This window comes from Hemicordylus capensis, chromosome 4 (genome assembly GCF_027244095.1).
Source record: "Hemicordylus capensis ecotype Gifberg chromosome 4, rHemCap1.1.pri, whole genome shotgun sequence".
Taxonomy (NCBI): Eukaryota; Metazoa; Chordata; class Lepidosauria; order Squamata; family Cordylidae; genus Hemicordylus; species Hemicordylus capensis.
The window spans coordinates 124,726,009-124,750,665 of record NC_069660.1 but is presented as its reverse complement, the minus strand read 5'-3'; the positions used below and the strand labels follow the sequence as shown (position 1 = coordinate 124,750,665).

Here is a 24,657-nt window from a genome sequence, read left to right as displayed (position 1 = left end):
AGAAATAGAAACTTTGCGTTAAAACTATGCTGAATCAAGGTATACGTTGATAAGCTGGCGATGCTATGTGCATATTAACTGTGAACAATTCTTCTACAAAGACCTCTTTATTACACAAGATAAAATACCATTCACCAGATGTTACAAGTTAACACAAAACTGGTTTCTATGTCAATATATCATCCTCTGTTGGTTACACAAACCAAATATCTCAGTAGTACATAAATACTTTTCTCACGAGGTAAGCAGTAGGTGTGGAGAAAGGATGGATGGTGGGGGTGAGGACAATGTAACAGCTGCAATGAGGAACAATTAACACAGCGTCTGCCAGTCAAGGACTAATGAATTTCATAGCTGAAACCATCTCCTCTTTAACATTAATATCTATACACATTGCCTCCATTTTTTTTACGCTTCTGCAAATTTCTTTCCATCGTCAATACAGTTATCTTAGTTCCCACCTTCATGCCCCTCGTTCATATGTATAGTCCACAGCTTAATACGACTCCCATTATATTGCATATCCAACATATGCTCATTATATCTACCTCTTAACGGTCTCCCCGTTTCTCCTATATAGAAAGAGGAACATTCCAAAATACTCTGTCTTATAAATCAACCCCTTTAAATTACACCACCCCTCTCTCCTTTCACAAAGAACACAATCTTTAACCTCACACTTCTTATCATACAATCGAGAATTAACCAATTGTTTCAATGTTTTTGGTGCACTGCATACATTAGCCTTAACTCCATGTCTCTCCAGAAGTTTCTGAGTTTGCCAGATGAATTTATTAGTAATAAATGGAATTTCCTCTCTGGGGACCTGATGTGAAATAGGGGATCTGCTCCTCAGCAGGAACACATATTTTCTTTCTCCACTGATGCTCTCTATATACAAGTTGTAAATAAAACAAATATACATAAAACATAAAAAAATACAAGCTTACATACTGTGCAGCAATCTGTAGCTCTAACAGAGAGGCATGTTCACTGCTGCAATGAAGCCTAAAGCCTATGCTGCTTATGGAGGTGGGGCTGCTCCATGCCTACTAAACAGTGCATAAATGCAGTCGTGGCAGTACTCCCAGCATTCCCAGTGGTAGGGATTGTGATTCCCATCACAACTGCATTTACAAATGCATCACAACTGCATTTACAAACTGCTTAGTAGGCATGGAGCAGCCCTGTCTTTACAAACAGCATAGACATACTTTAGGCTTCAATGCTGCAGCAAGTGCAGTGCTTTTTAAGAGCTTCAGATCGCTGTGTGGTAAGTAAGTCAAACCAAATATTAAAGTAGGAATGTGCACCGGACCGGTCCGGGGCCATTGCAGAGGCCTCTGAACTGGTCCGGATTGGGGCCGGTCTGGCGGTCTGGGGCATGCAGCTTTAAGGGGGGGGTAGTACTCACCCCTCCCGTGCACAACTTTATAGCAAAGATTTTGGGGCAGCAGCATTCCTCCCTGCCGCCCCTGCCCCCATTGTTGCCCGTCCAAAGCAGAAGTTGAGAGCACGCATGCGCCCGTCGCACCGCGTGCACACCCATCACTGCCGCCGCGCATATCACATGTTGTGTGCGCACGCAATGCTCTCGCAATGCCCGTGCGCATGCGTGCCCTCAATTTCTGCTTTGGACGGGCAACGACAGGGGCTGAGGCGGCAGGGAGGAACGCTGCCGCCCCAAAATCTTTGCTATAAAGTCGTGCGCCAGAGGGGGGAAAGTGGCGGGAGGGGTGAGTACTACCCCCCCACCCTTAAAGCTACATGCCCCCCAGTGCCGGACCGCGCCTCTGTGGTTCCGTGCACATCCCTATATTAAAGCACTATAAGTTTCCAGTGCTCTCTCATCCAAAAGAAACCACACTGGAGTAGTGTTACCCTGAAACTTTTCATCGTATGGGGAAGTGAGCAGTAAACAATAGTACTTGTGCATGAGGCCTAGGCCAAATGGCCCTCCTGCCCCCCATTGGCCCTGCTCTGAACAATATCATAGAGCTTCCAGTGCACCTGCAGAGATGTTCTGAGGAGTAGAACAAGTATACAAAGAAGCATATTTATCCTATCTGATTGTGTATATAGGTACATAACTTCATGGAAGATTATTAGAACACACCAGCTATTTGCCCCTGGACAGCCACTGCAATTGTCCATTTCTCTGATTGCAGCACTTCAAGAAGGTCAACAATTACAGATATTGTTGCAGCTACTCAGGTGTAAGCATCTGGTTCACACTAAAGGGTTGCTATGCACACCATAGTGTACCTAAATATACACATACATGGAGAGAGAAATTGAAGTAAATCAGCCCCATGTGGCTGCATCGAGCTTGTAGAATTGGAGATTCTTTGGCAAACCTTTCGGAGATTGCGGGGGAGTTGCAGGGGAGTAACAGCAGGAGAGAGGGCATGCCCTCAACTCCTGCCTGTGGCTTCCAGTGGCATCTGGTGGGCCACTGTGCGAAACAAGATGCTGGACTAGATGGGCCTTGGGCCTGATCCAGCAGGGCTGTTCTTAGATGTCGTTATGATTTTGTTTTAGCTATTTTTTTCAATGGGCCATTGGAGGAAAGACTAACAAAAAAGTAAAATCCTGGCCTCCAAGGAGCTGTTTCTAAACATTCAAGTACTTCATACCTTATCTCAGTAACTGCTGCAAAAAAAGTGTAAAATATGTAGTACATTATGTAAAATATGTAGAAAGGGTTTTTTGGGGTTTTTTTTACAGAGAGAAGCATTCAATCAGGTGACATCCGCCCCCCCCCCACCTAGAATCTGACGTGACAGTCTAGATATGAGTTGACCACCACCTCAGTGAGAATATTTGCCAAGCTCTCAAAACACCAAAAACAGTGACTTGCCTATGGTCACTCAATATACTTAATAACTGTGCAGGCATTTGAACATGCACGTCTTACATTCAAACTCAAATCTAACACACCACACTTCACTGGGGTGCTCAGATTAAGGGCATGTGCGATTGCATGCATTGCATGGGCGTAGCATCCATTGGACAAGGGGGGGGACAAATGTCTCCAGGCCCAGAGGTCACAAGGTGCAAGTGCGTGCAAATCTGCCTGCGGGAGCAGCCCCTTCGCCTACTGTCCTCACCGCTTACTTCTGCTGCTTCTGCCCACATCCCACTTAGAAACTATGGCAGCAACCAAGACAGGGTGGGCAAGGAGTAGACAGCAGCAGTCGAAGTGGAGGGCAATGGGCAGGGTGCGGGAGAGGTGAGGCAGCAGGTGGAGTGTGAGCCCAGCTGGGAAACTCTAATGGCGAAGGAGTGAGGGGAAGAGGCACATACTCACTGGCAGTGGCGGCTGCATGCTTCAATGGCTGCAGCGGCCCTGGCCCGGTCACTTCTGCTGGTTGGTGCATGCCTGTGTGTCCCGCTCACATCCCTCCTTCCCCACCTGCCTCTCTCCCCAAGGGAGGGAGCAGCATTATTACTGCTCTGGGCTTCTCGGAGAGTTGTGTCTCTCCCAGGAGGAGGAGGGAGACACACATGGTCCATGTGTGGAGCTGGAAGACGTGGCGGGGCTTATGCTACCCCATGCTCGCAGGGAGGAAAGGTGGGTAGCTGCTTGCTGTGGGCTGGCGGGCTAACAGGTGTGCCAGGGGGTTGTTGGTGCCCCCGTGGGGAGAAAGCAGAGAGAGAGAGGGCCATTGGGACAGGCTGGGGGCAGCAGACCGGCAATGAATGCATCCTGCATAGATGAAGGGGTTGCCCCGCCCCTTTGTGTGTGTCAGATGCAGGCAGTGTGGCTTGGGGTGCATGCACCCCCTGCCTGCACTTTGTCCCCGGCCCCCAAGAAGCTCACTATGCCCCTGCATGCATAGGTTATCCTCTTTCACTGCAGCACAGGTTTTGAGGGGGGAAATACCTTTGATTCATTTTAGGATCATTTGTCTTCAGAATCAGAATGTTAAGAGTGAGGGATTCTCCGAAGTATCTCAGGACTTTGCCAAACTGGTGCTGCCACTTTTAAGATGTGTACAAACCGGTTTGTCGCTCCTTTTATGGAGTACCAAACCAGCCGTGGAGCCCGGTGTTCAAGTCAATTCGGAGGTTGGGGGGAGCCTTTAAGGGGCAGGGAGGTGCCCTTACCTTCCTCACTTCTTTCCCCTTGCCAGCACAGTGCCCAAAACTGCAACAGCCCCACACCAGCGGTTTTGGGCACAGCGCTGGCAGGGGGAAAGCAGAGGGGAAAGTAAGGGCACTCTCTCTGCCCCTTAAAGCCCCCTTCTGACTCATGAATGTGCTCCGTTCATGCACATCCCTACTTACCGGCAGGGCTTCTTCCATTCACCAGCCCCGTCCTAGTGTTGCTACCCCCCAAGGCTCAGTCAGAGTCCCAGGGCTCCTTTCACACCTAGCCCTCCTTCTGGACTGGCCTCTCATCACTGGCCAGTCCTCCCTTATATAGCTCCTGACAGTTGGGGCAAGTCCCGCTAGATCTTGCCTTGAGCTCTCACAAGAGCCGCTCCGGATCCTGCAAAGCTACGCTGTCTGTTGATGGCGAGGCAACATCTCCCTGCTGGGGCCAGCATGAACGCTTCCAGGTGGGCGTATTGATGCCAACTTCTTCCCCCACCCGACAGGGTCCTCCCTATCGGGCAGGGAAAGCCCCAACATAAAGCTCACTGCCTTTACCCACAGCGATTGGCTCCACCTCGGGGATTCCCCTACAAAGTGTTTAATATGTGACTGGAAAACATGTAGGTACTGAAGCTGGGAATGAATAACCAGAAATATGCAGGTACTGGAGCCACAGCCATGGCCCCTTGCCACATGTGTACACAGCAACACAGGGCAACACAGCTCAATGTCTGCACTACAGTAGATGATTCTATCATGTAACAGTCTGGTAGGGAAACTTGTAGGTATTGATTAGATAATCATTTGATTTCCTGCTAACTTTATGTTTCTGTATCCCAAATATACTTTGTGATAACTGTTTTCCTTTGCACATTAAAACTGTGTCACCTGCTCTTTCCTGTGCTCTTGTACCAAATATATTTTTTCCTTCATGAATTCATTGAACTACATTAGGTTATTATCCTAGATCTTGGAGATACATCAGTATGTGTGTCCATCATTATCCTACCTCAGCATTAGGGAGGAAAACAAAGCCACTATACTACTACTTGTCAGAAATAATACCTACAAAATTAAGCCACAGGTAAGATATGCATTCACACCAAATCAAAATGAGCCCACAAGTGATTTCAAGGTGGTAGCAAATGCCACCATGAAATCACTTTTGATTTCTTTTTTTCCTTTGCCACAGGTATGTGCAATTTCCCCCCTCACCTCTTTTAAAGCTGCTTCATTGGTTCACCTGACAAACAATCCAGGTTTCTGTATAGTTCAACAAGTCACAGACAATGAAGTATTGCTTTGACTTTGTACTGACATTTAAGAACAACCAAGTAAATGTGGCACCATTAAACCAAAAAGCTTTTGTCCATGTATCATATTAACTGTATTATGAAGAGTAGAAGTTACACTTACACAGGCCAATGGCTGGTATCATAAAAGCTTATAAGGACAGAATGAAGAATTCTGCTTCAGAATTTCAAAGCTGCAGCTTAATCTATGTGAACTAGTGTTTATGGAAGAAAGAAAGAAATCCACCAATTTTTAACTGTGTTGACCTGGAGTGGAAAGAAATTTCACAGTGCTTTGCTGCAGAGCCTTACAATTAATTAAAAGGCAGAGGGCCCATTTCATTATAAGACTCCGCAAAAGTGGAAAGACCGCAGAAGAAACTGGAGCAGAACTGTCTTGGAGCATTAACTGCCAAATCCTTTGCTCAACTCTCCTATGCTCTTGGGATTATACATTCTACCTAATGGAGGATAAGTTAACTAACATTTTTCCCTAACCTGTGCCATATTATATTCCATGTACTCTCCTACAATGAGAGTTTGTATTATTCTGTAGTGTTTCACTCTCCACTCCCATTGTGCCTGTTTGTTTTAATATGAGTGTTTCATTACAATGACATTATAGCCAGCCAGTGAAAATGCAGCTCGGTATATCCAATATATTGGATTGAGAAAGAATCTAAATGATCCCAACATACAGAGAACTCATTGAACACCACAACAGCAACTTTATGTCAATGCAAGAAAGAAAATGCTAACAAAGTGTTTTCAGAATTAATAGCTCCAGTTGACAACAGACAGTTCATGGTTAAGGTGTCAGGGGTCTATCACATTACCACAGGAATTAACACTTGTCGTCGTTAAAGACCTCAGATATCACCCCTATATAATTGTAACCTAGTACTTTAAACTACAATCCTTAACACAAATTCATATTTTTTCCCATTAAAGTCAGTCAAACACTGAATACTAAACACTTTCAGAGTGGAAGGGGGAGAGTTGCTCTGGACTCAGCCCACAACAGTGTGAGCTCAGGAGAGTTAAATGAGGGGTGCTACTTTGTGGCCAATCACTCTGTTTACATGTGTGCTTCATTAGAATGTCAGCTTAGAACTCCAGTATCCAATTAATACAGTGCTTTTTGCAAACATGGAGGTGTAAAAAAAGGAAACATTTTAAGAAGGAAACTGAAGATAGCATTTTGAAGTGATTTTCATTTCAAATGTTAAAAATTCCATTAGAAAGACTACTTTTCATTTCAAATGTTAAAAATTCCATTAGAAAGACTACTTCTGTGTGTGTGTGTGTGGGGGGGGGCATTTAGATCATACGTAATGTGTTTTGATGTGCAATCCTTTTCTATGTGGGAGTTTCAAATGTGATCATTTACATATGGCTCTTGTTCCTATATGGAAATACTTGCAGCGTAGGAAGCTTGAACTCCTGAAAGTGCAGTCATATTGCACTGCGATTGAACCATTGGCTAAACCTATCACCACCCTGTGATAAGCTAGGGGAAGCGCGTTGGTTTAATAAGTCTTAGAAATCAGGATATGGGCATGTATAACATGGGCATCTATTTTAGATCAAAGATGGATGTTAAAGTGGAGCAGACTACCACTTTAGGAAGCCCATCTCTCTCAAGCCATTAACCACCACCTTAAAAAAAATGACTGTCAAAGATATTCACTTTTGATGAATAATTCACAAGTTGCTTTTTTAATTTACCAGCACTATAAACATTTATTTCTTCCTAGAAAAGGAACAGTATGTATCACTTCTGGCAATATCTGTTCAGTCTTAGATTTAAATAAACAATTAAAAAATTTATTGAAAATTTTAAAAACAAAAGAGGTACAAAATCAATCTGGAGAAAAACAAACCAAACATGCTGCTCTTTATAAATAAATTCAGAAACAGTTGTTTCAAAACTTTTTCTGCAAACGCAAACACACATTTCTAGTATTTAAAGGATTGTTGGCACACATGTTTGACACAACCACTGTGAATCTTTTATCTTTGAAGGAATCAGCAAGTCACTATATGGAGAGCGATGGAGGAAGAAGGGTAGCACTACTTATTCTGCATTCACATTTTAATTCCTTGAGCATTCAGATAAATATGACCAAATAGTGAATGAAACGAGGAAGGGAGATTAAGCCAAGGCTTTTTCTTACAGGCCATCTACTTCTTCCTAAGAAGTCTAGAAAAAAGACATGCTCAAAAATAGCTTTTAGAAAACACCCACGTAAATTTTCAAAAGTTTATATTTCCTGCGATTAAATCTTACTTCGAAATGGACCACTTAATGGAAGGATCATTTCCATATCAAGGACTGACTCTTCTTGACTGATGCAGTATTTATTATTGTATGGAAATATTGCATCAAATATTCATCTTCAGAGGTATGAGAAGAGGGGAGGAGTCCTGTCTCAAACACTTGATCACTTCAATGATGGGTTTCTAGTTCAAGAATTGTCCATTCCCCTTGAGGGGAAGAACAATCTTCCGAGGAAAAACTTGCCACTGTGATGCTTGCTGAAGAATCATCCAATGGAGATATTAGTTCAGTCCACCTACTGAAAGTGTCAATCTGTGCTTTACCCTGAGGTTGTGAACTGTCTCGTGCCAGAAAAAGTGTCTGGTTGATGAGATATTGTGCTAAGTTAAGGTCTTCGGGAACAGAGTTTTTGATGTCCAGGTTTGATTCCTGATCAGATAACAATTGCCTGAGAAGAGTCCAGTCCTGTTCTGCAAACTGCTGATCTTCAAAATCCACATCTAGAATGCTCACTTCCGACTCCATCCTCTGCTCAAAAGCTTCTCCAACATCCATCTCGTATATTGGAGAAAGGGTTTTTGGAGGCCGATGCTCATACATGCAGGTTTGTGTCAATCTGTCACAATCATCTATGTCTCCTGAAATAATTCATAATACTACACATTGTAAAAATTGCACAGGTTTTTCCCCTCTGCAGGGCTTTTGTACAGTATATTCAATTCAGTGCAGCAGGACCAATCCAACCATTTAAGAGGTAAGGGGAGAAATGTAACTGTATACAAAGTTCACAAAAACTTGAGCCATTCTTTTTACGTATTTAAAAAATAAATGAAACAAAATACGGCTTATAAATTAAGTTAAAGCAGCAATCACCACTGGCAATTGACAATAAACCTCCATAATTAGAAAAAATTTCTGATACAGAAAATGACAAGTCATGTAAACCAACATTTAATGCACATGAATTTCTAAAATCACTAAAATTGTAACTTAAAATCAGAAGGAGCATTGGGGAGGGAGAAAGGTTTTTAAAAAAGAAAGAGGACATGTTCACTGGAACAGTGACTTAAGCCAAGTCATCTTCAAAGGGGCAAAAACAAAATAGTTTATTCACAGGCTTATATTTAAATATTGCACATGCAAAGGGCAGCTGCAAGCAAGGACAAGCAAACAAAAAGTAACAGCTTGAAAGGTAATCAGTTTGTGTGGTTCTTCTGAACATTAATCACTATTTCATAGCTCTTGAATAGACAGATGTTTAAGAGACTTTGATATTCTGTTGTACTTGGGGTACTGTGCTCAATTCCTGTTTTAATGAAGACACACAAAACAGCTAGACAAGAAAGTTACCTAACCATGTGAAACAAGATGTAAATATATTTGCCTTACATACTGCGTGGCACCCTATTGATGGAAGGGCACATGTGCCGGCTCCATGAGTCTGGAAAGTCAGTTGATGCTGCTAGCAAAGGCGCGGAGTCACTGCGGCTCTTAAGGATTGCGTCTGCACCGATGGGAAGGATGAGCTAATCATTGGTACAGTGCAAACGCAATCCTTAGGAGTCACAGAGGCTCTGTGCACTTGCTAGCAGAGTCAATGACTTTTCCAGGCTCATGGAGCCAGCACATGCATCCCACTCTTCCATTGGTGGAGCATTGCATAGTATGTAAGTCATTAACTGTTGTTAAAAGTGAAATCTCTCCTTTAAAAACAACAACAACAACACACACACACGACTGGCAAAAATGTCAAACTGTAGTAATTCTGAAAAAGTGTCTCTGGGTACAACAGACTTGTCCCCACTGATGCCAATGGAAAAGTCCCACTGGATACAGCAGTAGAAGGGCAGTCTCCTGCTTTGTGCAAAACAGAAACAAATTGCAACAATAACTAATGTAGCTCTTAAGAAAAATAATGTAGAGCATTTTAAAATGAGTTAATAAATGCACTTATTGCACATCCCACTTTGATATAAGTTAAGACTCAAATAGGCTGTTAAACAATATGGATATCCAGGGTTCCATTAAATGATGATATTGCTAATGTCCAAATGGGACAAAAATAAACTTGAGAACAGGGAACCACATCCCATTCGAAGCTTTGCCCAAGAAAAATATTCTTAACTGCCCACTGGAGAGCAAGTCAGACTTAGTCTGAGCAGCAAAAAATATGGTAAGTAACTTAATTGTCACTGTTGAAATCTTAGCATTGAATTCTATAACACTTTGGATAAAATGTCTAAGATATTTATAGGATTTAAATATTTAATCTTAGCTTTGTAAATATAATATTCCACCAATGCTTAATATCTTGAGGGACTTAATGTTTTTATTTCTGTACGTTACCTGCAGATAAAGCAGTGTTAGCGTATTCAGTAGATGCTGGCTCACTCTCTTTCACGTGACCTTCCTGAGTCAGCAAGTGACTCCTACATGGATCTACAGGTTTTGTAGAGCTGTTCTTTTGTAACTCAGTATTATCTCTTTGATGAAGATCCAAGTGACATGGTCTTTCCTGAGACTTTGTGTCATTGTCTGAAACTTTATTGCACTGAAATTCATTACTCTCTTCACTCTTGGCATCTTCCTTGTTATCCTCTGTGGGAGGCTGGCTATTTCCTACTGCCATAGCTTTCTCTGTAGACTCTCGTTCCGTAACTGAAATATCCAGATTATTCTTTGCTTTTTGCTCGGTACCATGAGAATTTACAGAAGAGCTCTCATTTTTGTCCATTTCCTTATTGTGCTCCTTACACTCCAGGAATCCATCCTCAATCTCTAAGGAGTATCTTGAATAATATGTTTTACCATGATGCTCATGAGGAACTCCATCAAATACATCTGAAGGTGTTGTGGCATCAAGGGAACGCTGGAGGGGAGTGTGGGCCTCTCCTCCATCATCAGAGCCCAGTTCTTCACATTCATCCACTGAAAGCAATACAGACCGCTTAAAGTTTTTAGTGGCAGAAAATTCTTGACTCTCAATATCATTTTCTGCTGCATCCTCAAATGCTAGATTCACTATTCCATGGAACTGCTGAACAGGAAGCTCTGATGGAGGCAAATTCTCTACAACATTTTCATTTTCAGACTTTTCATCTTCTGTTTCATCAGCTGAAGAGGAGACCTGATCTGCTTCTGGAGGAAACTGTGCAGCAGCAAAATTAGTATTATTACCCCTGGATCCAACCCTTCTCTCATCACCTTGATGTCTTTTTCTAGGGATCTCATCATCACTTGTTGAAATAACTCTGAAAAGATCAGAGTTTTCCTTTTTCATTTTTACTTCTATTCGTAGATTAGTGTCATAGATTTTTAGTTCTTCTGGTGTACTTGTATCACTGCTACTTCTTCCAAGAAAGTCATGGCATATCATAGTGCTACATTTTGAAATCCCTCGTTCATTTGATCCTTCATCATCCTGAGAGCCACCTGCATCATAGTCTTCTGATCTTGGCTTGATATCATCTGAGGATGTTGTTGCACTGCCAGTGTCTGATTCAGGGCTCTCTTTCGGATCAAGTGCACTGGAACTCAAGTTCCAATGGTCACCAAATGGAGCCTCTGAGTTTTCATGGCTCTCTGGTGTTTCTGTGGTATCAGTATCTTTAGAGGAGCATTTTTCTGCAACATGGTCTATGAAAGATTTTGAAGCAGCATCCGATTCTACTGTAGCAGACTGGGATTCAGTCAAGGCAGACTTATCAGAGAACTCATCAGCACTTTCAGACCCTATTGCACAGGCCTTAGAAGACTTCCTCTCCTCACATTCTGAGTTAGAGCTATCATTAACTGTTTCAGATAAGCTGTGCAATGGATCATCTACATTGTTAACACCCATTTGAGCTTTCAAGGTACCTTCAGGTTTGTGGTCAGTTGTTTTTGCCTGTTTCAAATGGCTCTCATTTTCTTCTAAATGTTCAGTAGAATGCTGACAAGCAGTAGAATCAGGGAGGGGTTTGCATTTTAACGTTCCCTCTTTTGAACTTAAAGTGGAGGGATCCTGGCTAATATTCTCACATGCAATACTCTTATGTTCTTTAACATGGTGCAATTCAGTTGCATTACATTCTTCAGCATTTTTAATTACATGAGATTTATTATTCTTATGAACCTGTTTTACTTCCTTTTCATTTTTCATTGACCCATTCAGCTTTGCAACACAAGGGGTTTTTAAATCTCCTTTGTAGTGTTCTTCTTCAAAGGGAGTAAGTTTTTCTGAATCTGATGTGTCCCTCTTATCTATCTCTAGTAAAGATGTTCCACTATTAGATTTCTTCCCTGGGCTAGATTTGTTACTGCCATATAGCTGAGCTCCTGAAATGACAGCATTTTCAAGTTTCTGGTCTGAATTTTTTTGCCCTTCTCCAAGGATGTTTTTCTGAACAGGAGACTCACTTCTGGGATACTTCTGGTTTGAAGTCTGAAGCTTTAGAAGAGGTTGCCCAGCAACATTTTTTTGTTTTTGGTCTTTATTGTTCATTGTTTCACTCTTCTTCGAGTGGGTTTGGTTTTTCGATGTTACTATTATTTTTGCAGTAGCTTTAACTGAAGTGCTTTGTGCTGGTTTAGACTTTTTCTTTGATGAAGTTTTCCTTTCTGATGAAACCGAGTGTGTCAAATGTTGGGTCATATTTTTGTCTTCATTTTGTTTTGAAGAAAGTCCGTGTTTCAATGAATTTGGAGAATCTCCTTGTGGACCTAACAAGAAAAAAAATCTTAAGGTTATAATACATTTCAGTTAGCAAAGTATATTATTAATGAAAACCGTATATCAAAAGCCCCAATATTTTACATTTCTGTGAAAAAGATGAGATTGCAAAATACCCCTACTTTGCTTCAAAAGAACATTCAGAAACATTCACAGAAAATTAAATTGCTCATGGCTGAAGTGTAATTGTTGCTAGTCACAACCACACTGTACAAGAATTTAAACATTTGAAGGAATAAATTAATAATTATTGGGCACTGGGTTAAAACATAAGCATATCCATTTGAAAAAAACACTGATATGTTAACCATCATTAGTTAGACCATCTGGGCAGTATGATGATTGAATTTATTATATTACAGCTGAGAATTAAAAAAAACATGGACGACAACAACAACAGTGTAAGTAAAAATAACTAAATTACAGGCTGTTTTCCCAGACTAATAAGTCATAGTTTCTAGGACTTGGACACTGTTAAAAATTATTCCTTTTGAGCAATGGAAATGATGTTTAAGCTGTCAGAATACAATTATCCTAGTTCAAATATGGCCAAAAACATTCAGATTGAAACCTACTATTTCACTGCCATACCATTAGTTACCATAAGCCTGAAATATTTTTATTTTTGCGGGTGGGGGAATCAATCAATTAGGAAACATTATTATATTTGAACCATAGAACACACAGGGGACAATGAGGGAGTATACTAAGCACAGCAAGTGTAAAAGGACATCAATGCTAAGATGTAGTTTAGGGTGCGCAACTGGAGCACTTGGTCCAAATGTAACTCCACTGGAACCCAGGGACAGATAAGGGGGAGAGTGAAATCTGAGCAAAGGCATAATTCAGTTTGGATCATCCTGAGTTCACCTTGGTTTTTAGCAGCTGAAGCTACATTCTTTGTCTTCTGCTGTAGAGCAGAATTGCCAGCTTCATTTCCCTTTTTCTTCAAAACTGCTTGTGGTATGTATTCATTGCTGCTCTTACCAGCGCATTTCTTTGCAACACTAAGAGAGAAAGACACTGCTTGAATTATCTGCAAGTTTTGAGATCTGGAAGGTAAACATATTGGAATACATTTGTATGGCCTACATGGGTTTCTATGTGAAAAGCATAGCAAAAAATGCTACTTTATAAGAAACACAACAAAACATATTAAACAGGAAAACAACCAAGCAGTCTTTTTTCTCACTGTATAGCTTGCTCCACTTTATTTCAGCTTTACTGAGAGCTCTTAGAATATTATAAGTTTTGACAGTTGCCAAGTGGAAAGTTTCAACTGATCTGTTAAATAAGGCTAAAGTAGCAGCATCTAAAAATAAAAAATAGTGGTCCACTAATGTGGACCACTTGACATACTAGCCAGGGACTGTGACGGCCACCAGTCCTTTCCTCTGCCTCATGCAAAGGGCTCATTGGAGTGGCCAGATCTTCTCTTATTTATCCTGGAGCACAGAAAGAAGAAACAGCAAGAGAGATACATGCCGTTTCTTACCTTTTGCAAGAAAAAGAAGGCCCCTCCCCATTCTCAAATCTTCATTTTGCTAAGAACTTGGGGAGCAGAGGGAGGGATTTTTGTGATAAGCATGTGGATGGGGCAAGAGTGAGAAGAGTGCTCACCACAGAAGACTGGGATTGCAGAACCCTGGCAACATCAAAGAGACATACTATTTTCTTTCTAAAGGTGAACCAACATACAGTTTTGGAACCAAAATGCAAGTTGAGTTAATGAACTACATTTTCAGAAGGGAAATAAAATCCAAATATATGCAAATCTAGTAGCCTGACTTCCAACAGACCTGTTCATTGGACTATTAGTCTCAAGATCATTAACAGGTTTTTTAGCAGAGGCTCCATTAGTCATCTTCAAAGCAGGCTTTGTTTTCAAAGCTGTACGATGAATAAAAATAAAAGTAGAAAGGAAGAGACACATGATAATGAGCACTTGATGAAAGTGTCAATCTACTTTTCTTTTCTTTTTAGAGAGAGAAATATAATCCACCCGCTTCCTTCTCAAAATACAAACCTTGGTTATTCAAATTCACTTGAACACCTCCTACAGGTATATGAAATATACACTCCAATACGTCTGAACTCCCAACTATCTGGGTTGTGGTTTTTTTAAGGTCCCAGATTATTCAAATTACATAAAATTATATTGTACATACAAATAGGAAGAAGCAGCAGCATGTATGTGTTCTCTTCTGACTGCCCTATACCTTCAAGCAGCTACACTGGTACTGGGACAATACATGCATACATACATACAATAAAATACATGCAAATATATGGGGTTTTTTTTCAACAAACATAAGGACTGACTATGTGCTTATTCATCTTTACCACTCAAATCTTCCATTCACAACTCTCCCCTCCTCCACTCTCTCTATATAAAGAATAAGACAGCACCTTTGATGCTTCTGAGCAAGTGGGTTATAATCCACAAAAGCTCATGCATTCAAGTATTCGTTTAGTTTAAAAGGTACTGCCTTATTCTTTTTGTGACCTAACACATCATAATACATGATTCAATCTAAATATTGTTCATCACAAAAAGAAAAACAATCAGGACAGGACAGTAATAACCCACTTGAGTTTTTAAACACTTTTCAGATTGGTTTGCAGGGTATGTTCTGTATTTCACATCGGATGGGAATTTCCTGTTTTTACCTGAATACTTTTTGCTTTCATCTGCCAATTTTTCCTCTTTGGCTTCATCTAGATGTTCAGTGGACATCTGCAAATCTGTGCTTGAGTTTGTAAATTTGTTTGGAGTTTCTGTACCCATAAGAGGAGATTCCTTTCCAGTGGTCTTCTTCAAAGGTTTTGCTTTGATCTGAACACCTGAGCTTCCGGGAAGTACTTTGGGTCGGGCACCTGCAGTTTTGCTTTCTTGGTTTTTCACAGCTTTGCCACTTCCTGCATTTTTGTGTCCACCAGAAGATAATGATCGGTCAGAATCTTGTTTTGTAAGCAAGCTTTCAGCTTTACCGTTTCCATTATTTTCACTTTTTGGCTTTATAACAGCTCTGGCCTTTGGTGAAGGAGTTTTCTCCCCCATTTTAGATTCTTTTGTAATCTTGCAAACAGCTTTTTTACTGTCTTTCCCTTTTAAATCGTCATGTTTCAAAGCCTTATTAGTGCTGTTCCTATTGGTAGCCGATGTATGTCCAGATGCTCCTAATCCATCGGATTTCATTTTATCCTGATTAGTGGAGGAATTGCCCCAACTGTTTTTCTTTCCGTCTGTTTTCCAAGAAGTATGTTTTATACCAACAGAATCAGTAATGCATCTGTTTAACTGGAGAGGAAAGGATGATAATTTAGCAAGAGACAGTAGCTGGGTCACTGTTATTTACTTTTGAAAATTTAGCAAAATTCAGCATAAATCTTAATCTTAACTGCCACACTTAAAGAATAATTCCATCATCTTCCTTTATGAGGTTTAGAAATACTAGGTATCTAGTTTGAGCATTTAATATACAGTATGAGAGCCAGTTCCCAACATTCTGACACACACTCCAGTGTGACCAAGAAACAGAACTCAGCACAGTGCTGTGAAGGTAAAAGGTCAGAGCTATAGACAAGAAGAGGCTCAATTCTCAATGGTTGGGGTCACAAGGGGTGAGCAGCAAGTCTATCCCCTATTTCAACAGGTGTCTTCAGGTGCAAGTAAGTGGTATCCCTACAAGGAAAAGTAACATGCTGCACTTAGAGACAAGTAATAGGTTAAATCTGCCCTCTGGCCCCTGATACACATTTTAGAATTCACTGCGAGGGAGCATCCAGAGAGACAGTGCACCCTCCCTACCTCCTGATAGACTGTGAAGCTATATCTTTGCAATATATCAGTCCTAACTCTATATACATAGCCATCATGATAAGTATTTTGAGAGTATTTCATGCTAAAGCATACTATTTTCCTTACACACTTTCCCCCCGCCCTGAAGTCCGTGATGGATCTCACCCTAATTTTCTAAGGTTTACCATTCTACTCTAAAAAACCGCCAAGCATAGCCAAATTCATAGCATAGTGTATTCTTCTTTATTAATGCTCTCACTCACTCAAAACGTATTCTGTCATATGGTATTGAATCCTCTTGAAGAGTATCTCTTAAAATATGGTGGTAAGAGGATTGGGTAGATGGTGGCAAGGGTTAATGGAATAGCTCTACAAACTAGATGTTTCTACAAAAGGACCACATAAGGAATGTATGTAAGGAGATGCAGAATGCAAATTATTGTTTTTGTAAACATTTTGGGACTGAGCATTAACTCTTGCTAAACCAACTTCTTCCCACAGAAAAGCAACTCACTTCCTCCACAAAGGAGTCTGTGTTATAATGCCCCAAAGATCCTACATGGATACTGGTTCAAATAAAATGACAAGGAAACAATGATGGCTGGGTTGGATTCCAAATTACCACTGTGCTCACAGAAGCTCCAAAAGGACCCCTTCCACAACTAAAACTCCATTCACAGAAAGAGCTTCCATGATGAGAGCAGTAAGTAGCTTCTGGTTTCCAAAAACAAACAAAACACAGTGGCCTGCATTCTCTGTAGACTTATGAAGGTGGAGCCAAGAGTTCTGTTCTTGCAGGGAGCTGAGAAACTAGCTGCACTGCAGACTTACCTCATAGTACAACACACAGGGAGGTGGATCGGGAAGCAATGTTTGTTTCTCTCCCCACCCTGCAAAAATAATATTCATTGCCAAGAATAGAACCCTGAGGGTTGTGCAGCTCTCAGGGACCTATTCATTTCAAAGAACAGTTTTTTTCAGGGTGGGATGAGAAGTAAAAAACTACTTCCTAATCCAGTTCACTGTGCATGGAAGCCTGTAGGGCAGCTAGTGTTTCAGCTACCTGGGAAGCTCTTGCTTCGCCCTCAGAAATTTGTGGAGAATATGGGACAGTATTTTTAAAATGTACACTTAATGAGAGGAAAGCCTGCTTGAAGAATTTGGAATGATCTGTAAATGTAAGGATTTTGGGTTTATTTACCTGACAGCTAGTGAATACAGGCTTTTTGGCAGGTCTTCTATCATCACCTTTGTCAAAAGCAGCTGTATAAGAGAAGCACACCTTCATTTAGTAAATATTAACAGGAAGAAAGAAGGAACTGAGATAAAAACAACCATAGGGAAAGAACTCTTCTGTAGGACAGTTGGGGTGGTACTCTAACCAAACAGAAGGAGACATATTTTAAGACAGATGCTATCAAGAAAGGATGGACAGCTTTAGACTGAAGTACAAACAGAGGAGTGAAGAGATTTGAGTTCTAGACAGATCCTCTGTTTATTTTATTATCTTGGATAGTTTGAGTTCTCATTCTCCCATTCTTTTCAGATATGGGCAAGTTAATTTGCGAGTGGTTATAGCATATTTTACTGCATGTACCAAACGTAACACATGACAATCATTTGACACAGAAAGGTTGCTTCCCTTCATGTATTTGTTGAAAATTGCAAATCTGCGAGCTTGATTGAGAAGTCCCCCTTTAAGCAAAATTCTGTTCTAGTTATGCTGAGGTCATCATGCAAGCATTTGCAGCCAAGCAATATGGCTTATCATATATAAAGTTCCAAATAGAGCATGTCTGAATGAAGCTCCCAGATGTGGCAGTAACAAGACCTCTGCAGTGCTACAGCTTATGTAACCTACATTAGATACAAATATTAGAGAAGTGTGTTTTCTTCAAAATATACTTTTTCCAGAGTGCAATTGGCCCTCTCCAAATTACATAATGCAATTCCAAACTATAGCATTAGTTATTTAAATAGTTTTATCAAAAGATAATATTAAAAAGTCAACTGTACCAAAACAAACAAAACATAACACTTGTTCATTAGGTTCTTCAGTTAACAGGAGGCTGAAAATGGCACCTTGGGAATCTATTTTTCCCTAGGATGACTCTGGAAAATTTATTTATATGTAGTCACACACATACACATACACCTTTTGTTAATATAAATCAAGAATTGTTTCTTTGTGAACTAAGATACTCCAAGTTAGGCATAATTATTAATTATAACAACATATACTAATAAGCCTATTATTACTGCTAGATAGATTTAAAAATCTGGAATCTCAAGCCATTCCTAAAAGAGAGCTTTTTCAGCTACATGCTTCTTTTTGAGCTCATGTTAAAATGTAGAGAGCTACAAAAGGAAGATAGCACCAGCTCAGATTATAGAAAAAATACACAAAATTACACACAATGAAATTGTATTTCCATTTCTCTAGATATCACTACTAAAATGCAAGAGTTAACGCAACACATTCTTTAAAACCACAAACACGTTTTACTCATTAAATGAATGACACTAAATTCATGGAAGCAGGATCAGTTACTATATCACATTTATAGACTCTAGCGCTTTTACACTATAAAGCACTATTTAGAATGACCCAGTCCAAAACCAAGTCCATTTTGAACATGACCCCAAGCCACTAATAAGCTTTCTTGCTTGATTTTCTACAAGTAATAAGCAAGTGTCAGTTAGAGCCTTTAAATTACAGCTCACGATCTAGTTTATCCAGTGTGCTCTTAAGGAATAAGAAAAATACCTGCTGTGTATATTACATATGCATTCATTTATTGCTACCCAAATGTTCTGCATAATGTTATAATCTCGAGTACGTAGTCTCGGTTTCCCTTACTGGAAAAACTGCATGACCACAGCACAAAATATTCAAGCATTGCCCTGAAGCCATTTTCCAGGTACCTCATCTAGATGATTTCATTCCATACATTTGAAAACAAAGGAAAGAAGGAGCCAGAGCAAGCCTCCTTTTGTTTAAACCTCAAATTCTGTCAGTAAAATGTTAAGAAGCCGCTATGCAGCTCCTTTGATGATTATTCTGCAGCACACACAGTATCACAATACTAAATCGATTCTGAAGTCAATCGACCCAATTTATTCAACATACACAAGATTTACATCCAGCAAGATTAAATCTTTCTGTAGTGCGCTGTTCGAATTAAAATCCTCCATGCACGGATTACACTGCTATGTCGTGAATAAATAATTTTGTCTGCAACACCCATGTGCTGTAGAAAAAACCCACTGTAATATTTTTAAACAAGTGCAAACAAACAGGCAGCCTACCTATTTCTAGATATCCCCATCTCTGCAGTAATGCATGCAAGCAGAATCTTTCACAAAAGGGCTGTTCAATCATTCGGCTTCCATGCTTGAAGCTGCTTGAGCAGGTTATTTTCATTTTTAATTCTTGCATAATATTTGAGAGCAGAAGGTTCATAAACATATTCCAGCAAGCCTTAATTACCCATTCCCATTATTTCTTTAATAAGGGCACAGCTGTTATGCAAAGCGCTAAACTCCCGATAGCTTGCCTACCTGCTTGTATTTGCTGTTGATCGCCTGACTTCAGTAGCTTCCAGCTCTCTGTGTGACGAACAGCATAAAACGACTGAACCAGGAAGACCCACAGCTTATCACGCAGAGCCTGGATCTTGCACGTAAACCCCTGTGTTCGAGTAAGAAATCAGCAGCTGGAAAGAGCCACATTGTCATAGCAACCAGTCATTATTCCTTACAGAATCTACTTACTCCTTAAGCTAGATCAATGATGTCATCACTTAGATTCTATGATTGCTGAGTGGATGTATATGAGGTTTGCGAAGGCCAATTGTCCTGCACCATAATTTTACACAGCTTGAAAGCGAGCCACTCCCACAGAAACTAAAGCTCCTAAAACATCAAGCCCCCACCCCTTTTAAACAAATGAATCACTTCATAGCTTTTCACTCTCGGCTATGTCACTACAAGGTCAAATCCTCTGGGGGCCAATAATGTATCTAATTAAATTTTCATCACTCCAGCCGAGTAAGTCAACAATAGAAGCGGATTGCAGCAGTGTAGAACAGTAATTTATGTCATTTCTGTACATAAGAGATGATCATGTCAGATCTTAAACTACGCTATCTAGAGCACCATTAATGAAGATTCTTCTAAAAATGGAATTGAGACAGACTGCAGAAATCTAAAATTGTTTTATGCTTGTTTTTTCCCACCAATGGCTAGGGAAATCTTTATGGCAAATATATTAAATGGTTAGTAACTGAATTCTTTATTTTCTGTTGCTGACTGCTTTTCTCCTCTCAGGGATAGGGGAAAATATCCCCATAAGAAGATGTGTTAATAAAGGAGGTTATCTCATCCCAAGTCAGACCAATGATCTATCTAGTCTGCTACTGTCAATGTTGCCTAACTGCAGGTCTCAAGGCCAGTTACTTAGGGTCTTACATAAAGATCTTCTCCAGCCTTGACAACATAGGAAGCTGTGTTATACAGAGCCAGGACATTGGTCCATCTTGCTCAGTACTGTCTACACTGATTGGCAGTGGTTCTCCATGGTTTCAGACAGGAGTCCTTCCTAGCCCTATCTGAAGATGCCAGGGATTGAACCTGGGACTTTCTGTATGCAAGGCAGATGCTCTACTTCTGAGCTACAACCCCAGATATCTTAACAGAAAATACCAGGAATCTAACTTAGTGTTTCAGACATTTAACTGAAGTGCTCTACAACTGAGGAATGATTCACTTGTCATGAGCACACAGGTATTAGTAGTGCAAAATGCTATACATGTCCCCTTCCACGCAGGAGAAGTATATCTCTTCAAATAGTTGGGGACATACAGCAGTCCAGTGGACATGTACTACTATACCCCAGAACAGTAGCCCTTTTTAGGTGTTCAAATGTATGTATGAGGGTGGCGTCATTGCAGCCTAATCATATGCATGGAACTGACTTGAACAAGAGGTTGTTATTTAAAGTGATCCTGAGCAGATATATTTTTTTTAAATGTTGTGAGTCATTTCTGTTCCCAAATTGGGGGTGGGTGGTTTTTGTTTTAGCTTTTTTAAAGGAGTGGAAAATTTGCTAGTCCTTTGTTACAAAAGGAATAGGGCACCAGAAGGGAGACATTTCATTTAAACATTGTATTTGAATATTTTGGCCCACATTAGGGATGTGCAAAACATTCCATGGTTGGAACATTCTAACTTAAAATGGGCCATTTCAAGTGATTCGAGCTCGGAAAAGAATGGCCTTCAAATGAAGGGCCTATTCCAAGCTTGGAACGGAAAGACCCTGTTCCGAGTTGGAACATTCTGATTGTTCCAAGTGCCATTTTGGATACCAACATGGCACTCTTCTGGCCTCTGCACACGCACTGCAGCCATTTGCGTGGTCAGCACCATCACACAAATTATTATTAATAATAATTCAATTTCTATATTGCCCTTCTAAAAATGGCTCAGGGCGGTATACACAGATAGATAGATAGATAGATAGATAGATAGATAGATAGATAGATAAGATGTATCGCTGTCCCCAAAGGGCTCACAATCTGAAAGAAACGTAAGATAGACACCAGTAACAGTCACTGGAGGCACTGTGCTGGGGGTGGATAGGGCCAGTTACTCTCCCCCTTCTAAATAAAGAGAATCACCACTGTAAAAGGTGCCTCTTTGCCAAGTTAGCAGAGGTCAAATGGCTGTTGTGCATGCTATTTTGGAGTCCAAATTGGCGTTCAGAACATTCTGACTTGAATGGCGTCATTCTGTTGGAACAACCAGCTTGAACAGTTGTTCCAATGGAATGTTCCAGGGATTCTGCATTCCATTCCAAGCTCCCTAGCCCACATCTTGCATAGTGATATGAGGGTGGAAGAAGGGCTCTGCTCTTGCAGAGAGACTAGAGAATACCTATGGCAAAAGCTTGTTCCTCAGCCCAGTGCTCGCGGAGAGAGAGGGGAAAGTGTTTTTAGCTTCTCTCCCTTCCCTGAAAAAGTTCTTTCCACTTCCAGAAATATATCCTTGAGGGTAGTGCAGCCCTCAGGGACATGTTACTGGAAGCAAAAAGGGCTTTTACAGGGAGGGGAGAAAAGTGAAAACCACTTTCCCATCATCCTCTGCATATATTGGGTTGTGGAACAAGCCTTTACCATGGCTAATCTCCAGCCTCTCTGCAAGAGTGGAGCCCTTATTTCATCCTCATATCGCTGCACATGTCTTGTAAAGGTTATTGGCAAGACCCTCTTATAAGCACTTCGATGGGACCTAAGCAGTCACAAATCTCTTAATCTGTATGAATTACATACTAAATCATAGCATTTTTTCTAATGCAGGACAACGTACCAAGCAAGCATTATTCTTGAATTGAAAGAAAAATAATTTTGTATTTTTAAATTCACAATATCTCAGTAGACACACCAGTAAATTTTGTAATCATTATAATGATTATTTTTGCTGCCTATATGAATTATTCTGTTGCCTTCATAAATGTTTACCCACCTCAAAGGGATAGACTGAGATCTAGAGAACTACCTGAGGTGTTCTGCAGGTGCACTGGAGCTTTTCAGACTCCCATTTCCACTGCAGCCCCCACCCCACCTTGCTGAAAAGATCCTCTGAAGGCTGTAGCCAGAAGCGGGAAGAGGCTGTGGCTAGCCGTGGGGCTCTTTGAATCCCAACCACAAAACATACTTATCACTATAGTACTTTTCAATGAAGTACAATTAAACCAATTTTCAAAAGAGGAGCCCAGGAAGACACACACACACACACACATTTTATATCCCACTCTTCCTCCAAGGAGCCCAGAGCTGTGTACTACATACTTAAGTCTTTCCTCACAACAACCCTGTGAAGTAGGTTAGGCTAAGAGAGAAGTGACTGCTGCAGAGTCACCCAGCAAGTATAATGGCTGAATGGGGATTTGAACTCGGGTCTTCCCGGTCCTAGTCCAGTACTCTAGCCACTACACCACGCTGATTCTCGAGCTTATAAACAAGCTTATTCAAGATCAGAATGTACATCCCACTGAATTCAGGCAGTCATGCATTTTTTCCTAGGAATTATATAACCTAGTTTGTGTCATCTGAGTAGAGTTCCTTCACAAAGTTCTAATTTTCAGAGATGATTCATTTGAAAAAGTAGGGATGTGCCTGAAACATTTTGGCACCTCTTCGAAGAGGCACGGAAATGATCGGCTTCCTGTTTTGGCGAGGGCTTCTTTTAAAAAGAGGCAGGCAGGTTGTACCTGCCCCTCTTGGAAGCCTCCGCCGCCCCACCACGGCACTGTTCTCAGAAAAGCATCCTCATGAAAGTGGCAGCCCATGCTGCTGTCTCCATTAAACTGCCCCGCTGTGGTGATGGGATGCTTACCCCAGCACCCGTTGGCATGCAAATGGCATCGACGCATGCACCCACACCATCTGGCAGCTTTTAAAAAGGCACTGAAGATGCATTTATTCACCCTGGCTTTTAATTAGATTTATGGTTGAAATGATTTTAATGTTAAGGTTTAAATGATTTTAATTGTTTAATTGATTAAGTTTTGATTTTAACTGTTAATTGATTTTAATTGTTTTTATTTGTTGTAAACTGCCCGAAGCCATTTTTGGAGGAGCAGTATATAAATCAAATAAATAGTAAATAAATGTGCGTGCTGACGTCATGCAAGGGATGCTGGGAGAAGCATCCTGTTGCTGCAGTGGTTTAAAGGAGACAGCAGCACAGGCTGCTGCTTTCACGGGGATGCTTTTCTGAGAACAGCACTGTGATTGGGCGGCGTGGGGCAGTGGAGGCTTCCAGGCTAGCACCTGCCTCCCCTTAATTGAACCCCTTGCTGCCTTTGCGATGGTGCCAAAGCAAATCGGTGCACATCCCTCTGAAAAAGAACTTATTCAAATGTGAAATATTTCCCCCCTTACATTTGTAAGACTTACCATCTCCTTCACATATTCTGAATTTAACAGGGCATCCATAGCGATCAGAAGACTGCAACTATTCTCAGTGCCAATGCTCTTCTCAACTGCTTCAAACACTTTATCAAGAAGGTCAGGTTTGCTGCTCATGGCTTGATCCTAGAAGACATCATCAAAAAGCAGCAATAGAAACCCTAATCAAAATGCATTGTGTATATATGAACATCATTAATGAACAGAGGGTGGCCCCCATTCCCCTCTACCCATCACACACATTTTTGGTGGCAGGTCAAAGATTATTTTAATCCAAGCAAGACTTCCTTCCATTTCTATGCTGGAAAATATCATCTAGTCCAATACTCTCTCAAACAGTGGCAAGAAATCCCAAGAAACCTGTAAGCAAAGCAAGGTAGTATTTTTCTTATACTTTTAAAAGAAGTTTTCAAAATGCTAATTCTCGTATTTGATGCACATGTGTGTTGGGGAACAACTGGGAGAGGGGAAACGAGGGGAGAGGGGAAACAATTGGACTC

The 24,657-nt window shown here is 40.8% G+C and overlaps 1 protein-coding gene across 2 annotated transcripts in view; it reads right to left on the bottom strand.

Annotated features, from left to right (window-relative positions):
* Positions 1-7,078: 7,078 nt before the first annotated feature.
* BTBD8 (BTB domain containing 8) overlaps positions 7,079-24,657 on the bottom strand; it is a 65,434-nt gene continuing 47,855 nt past the window's right edge. For both annotated transcript variants that reach the window (XM_053248004.1, XM_053248003.1), the window contains exons 11-18: positions 24,146-24,283; positions 19,749-19,878; positions 17,389-17,450; positions 15,056-15,686; positions 14,185-14,275; positions 13,256-13,392; positions 10,021-12,375; positions 7,079-8,312 (exon numbers count right to left, since the gene is read on the bottom strand). In XM_053248004.1, coding sequence (XP_053103979.1) covers positions 7,843-8,312; positions 10,021-12,375; positions 13,256-13,392; positions 14,185-14,275; positions 15,056-15,686; positions 17,389-17,450; positions 19,749-19,878; positions 24,146-24,283 — 4,014 coding nt within the window. In that variant the 3' untranslated portion in view covers positions 7,079-7,842. The remainder of the gene's footprint in view (positions 8,313-10,020; positions 12,376-13,255; positions 13,393-14,184; positions 14,276-15,055; positions 15,687-17,388; positions 17,451-19,748; positions 19,879-24,145; positions 24,284-24,657) is intronic.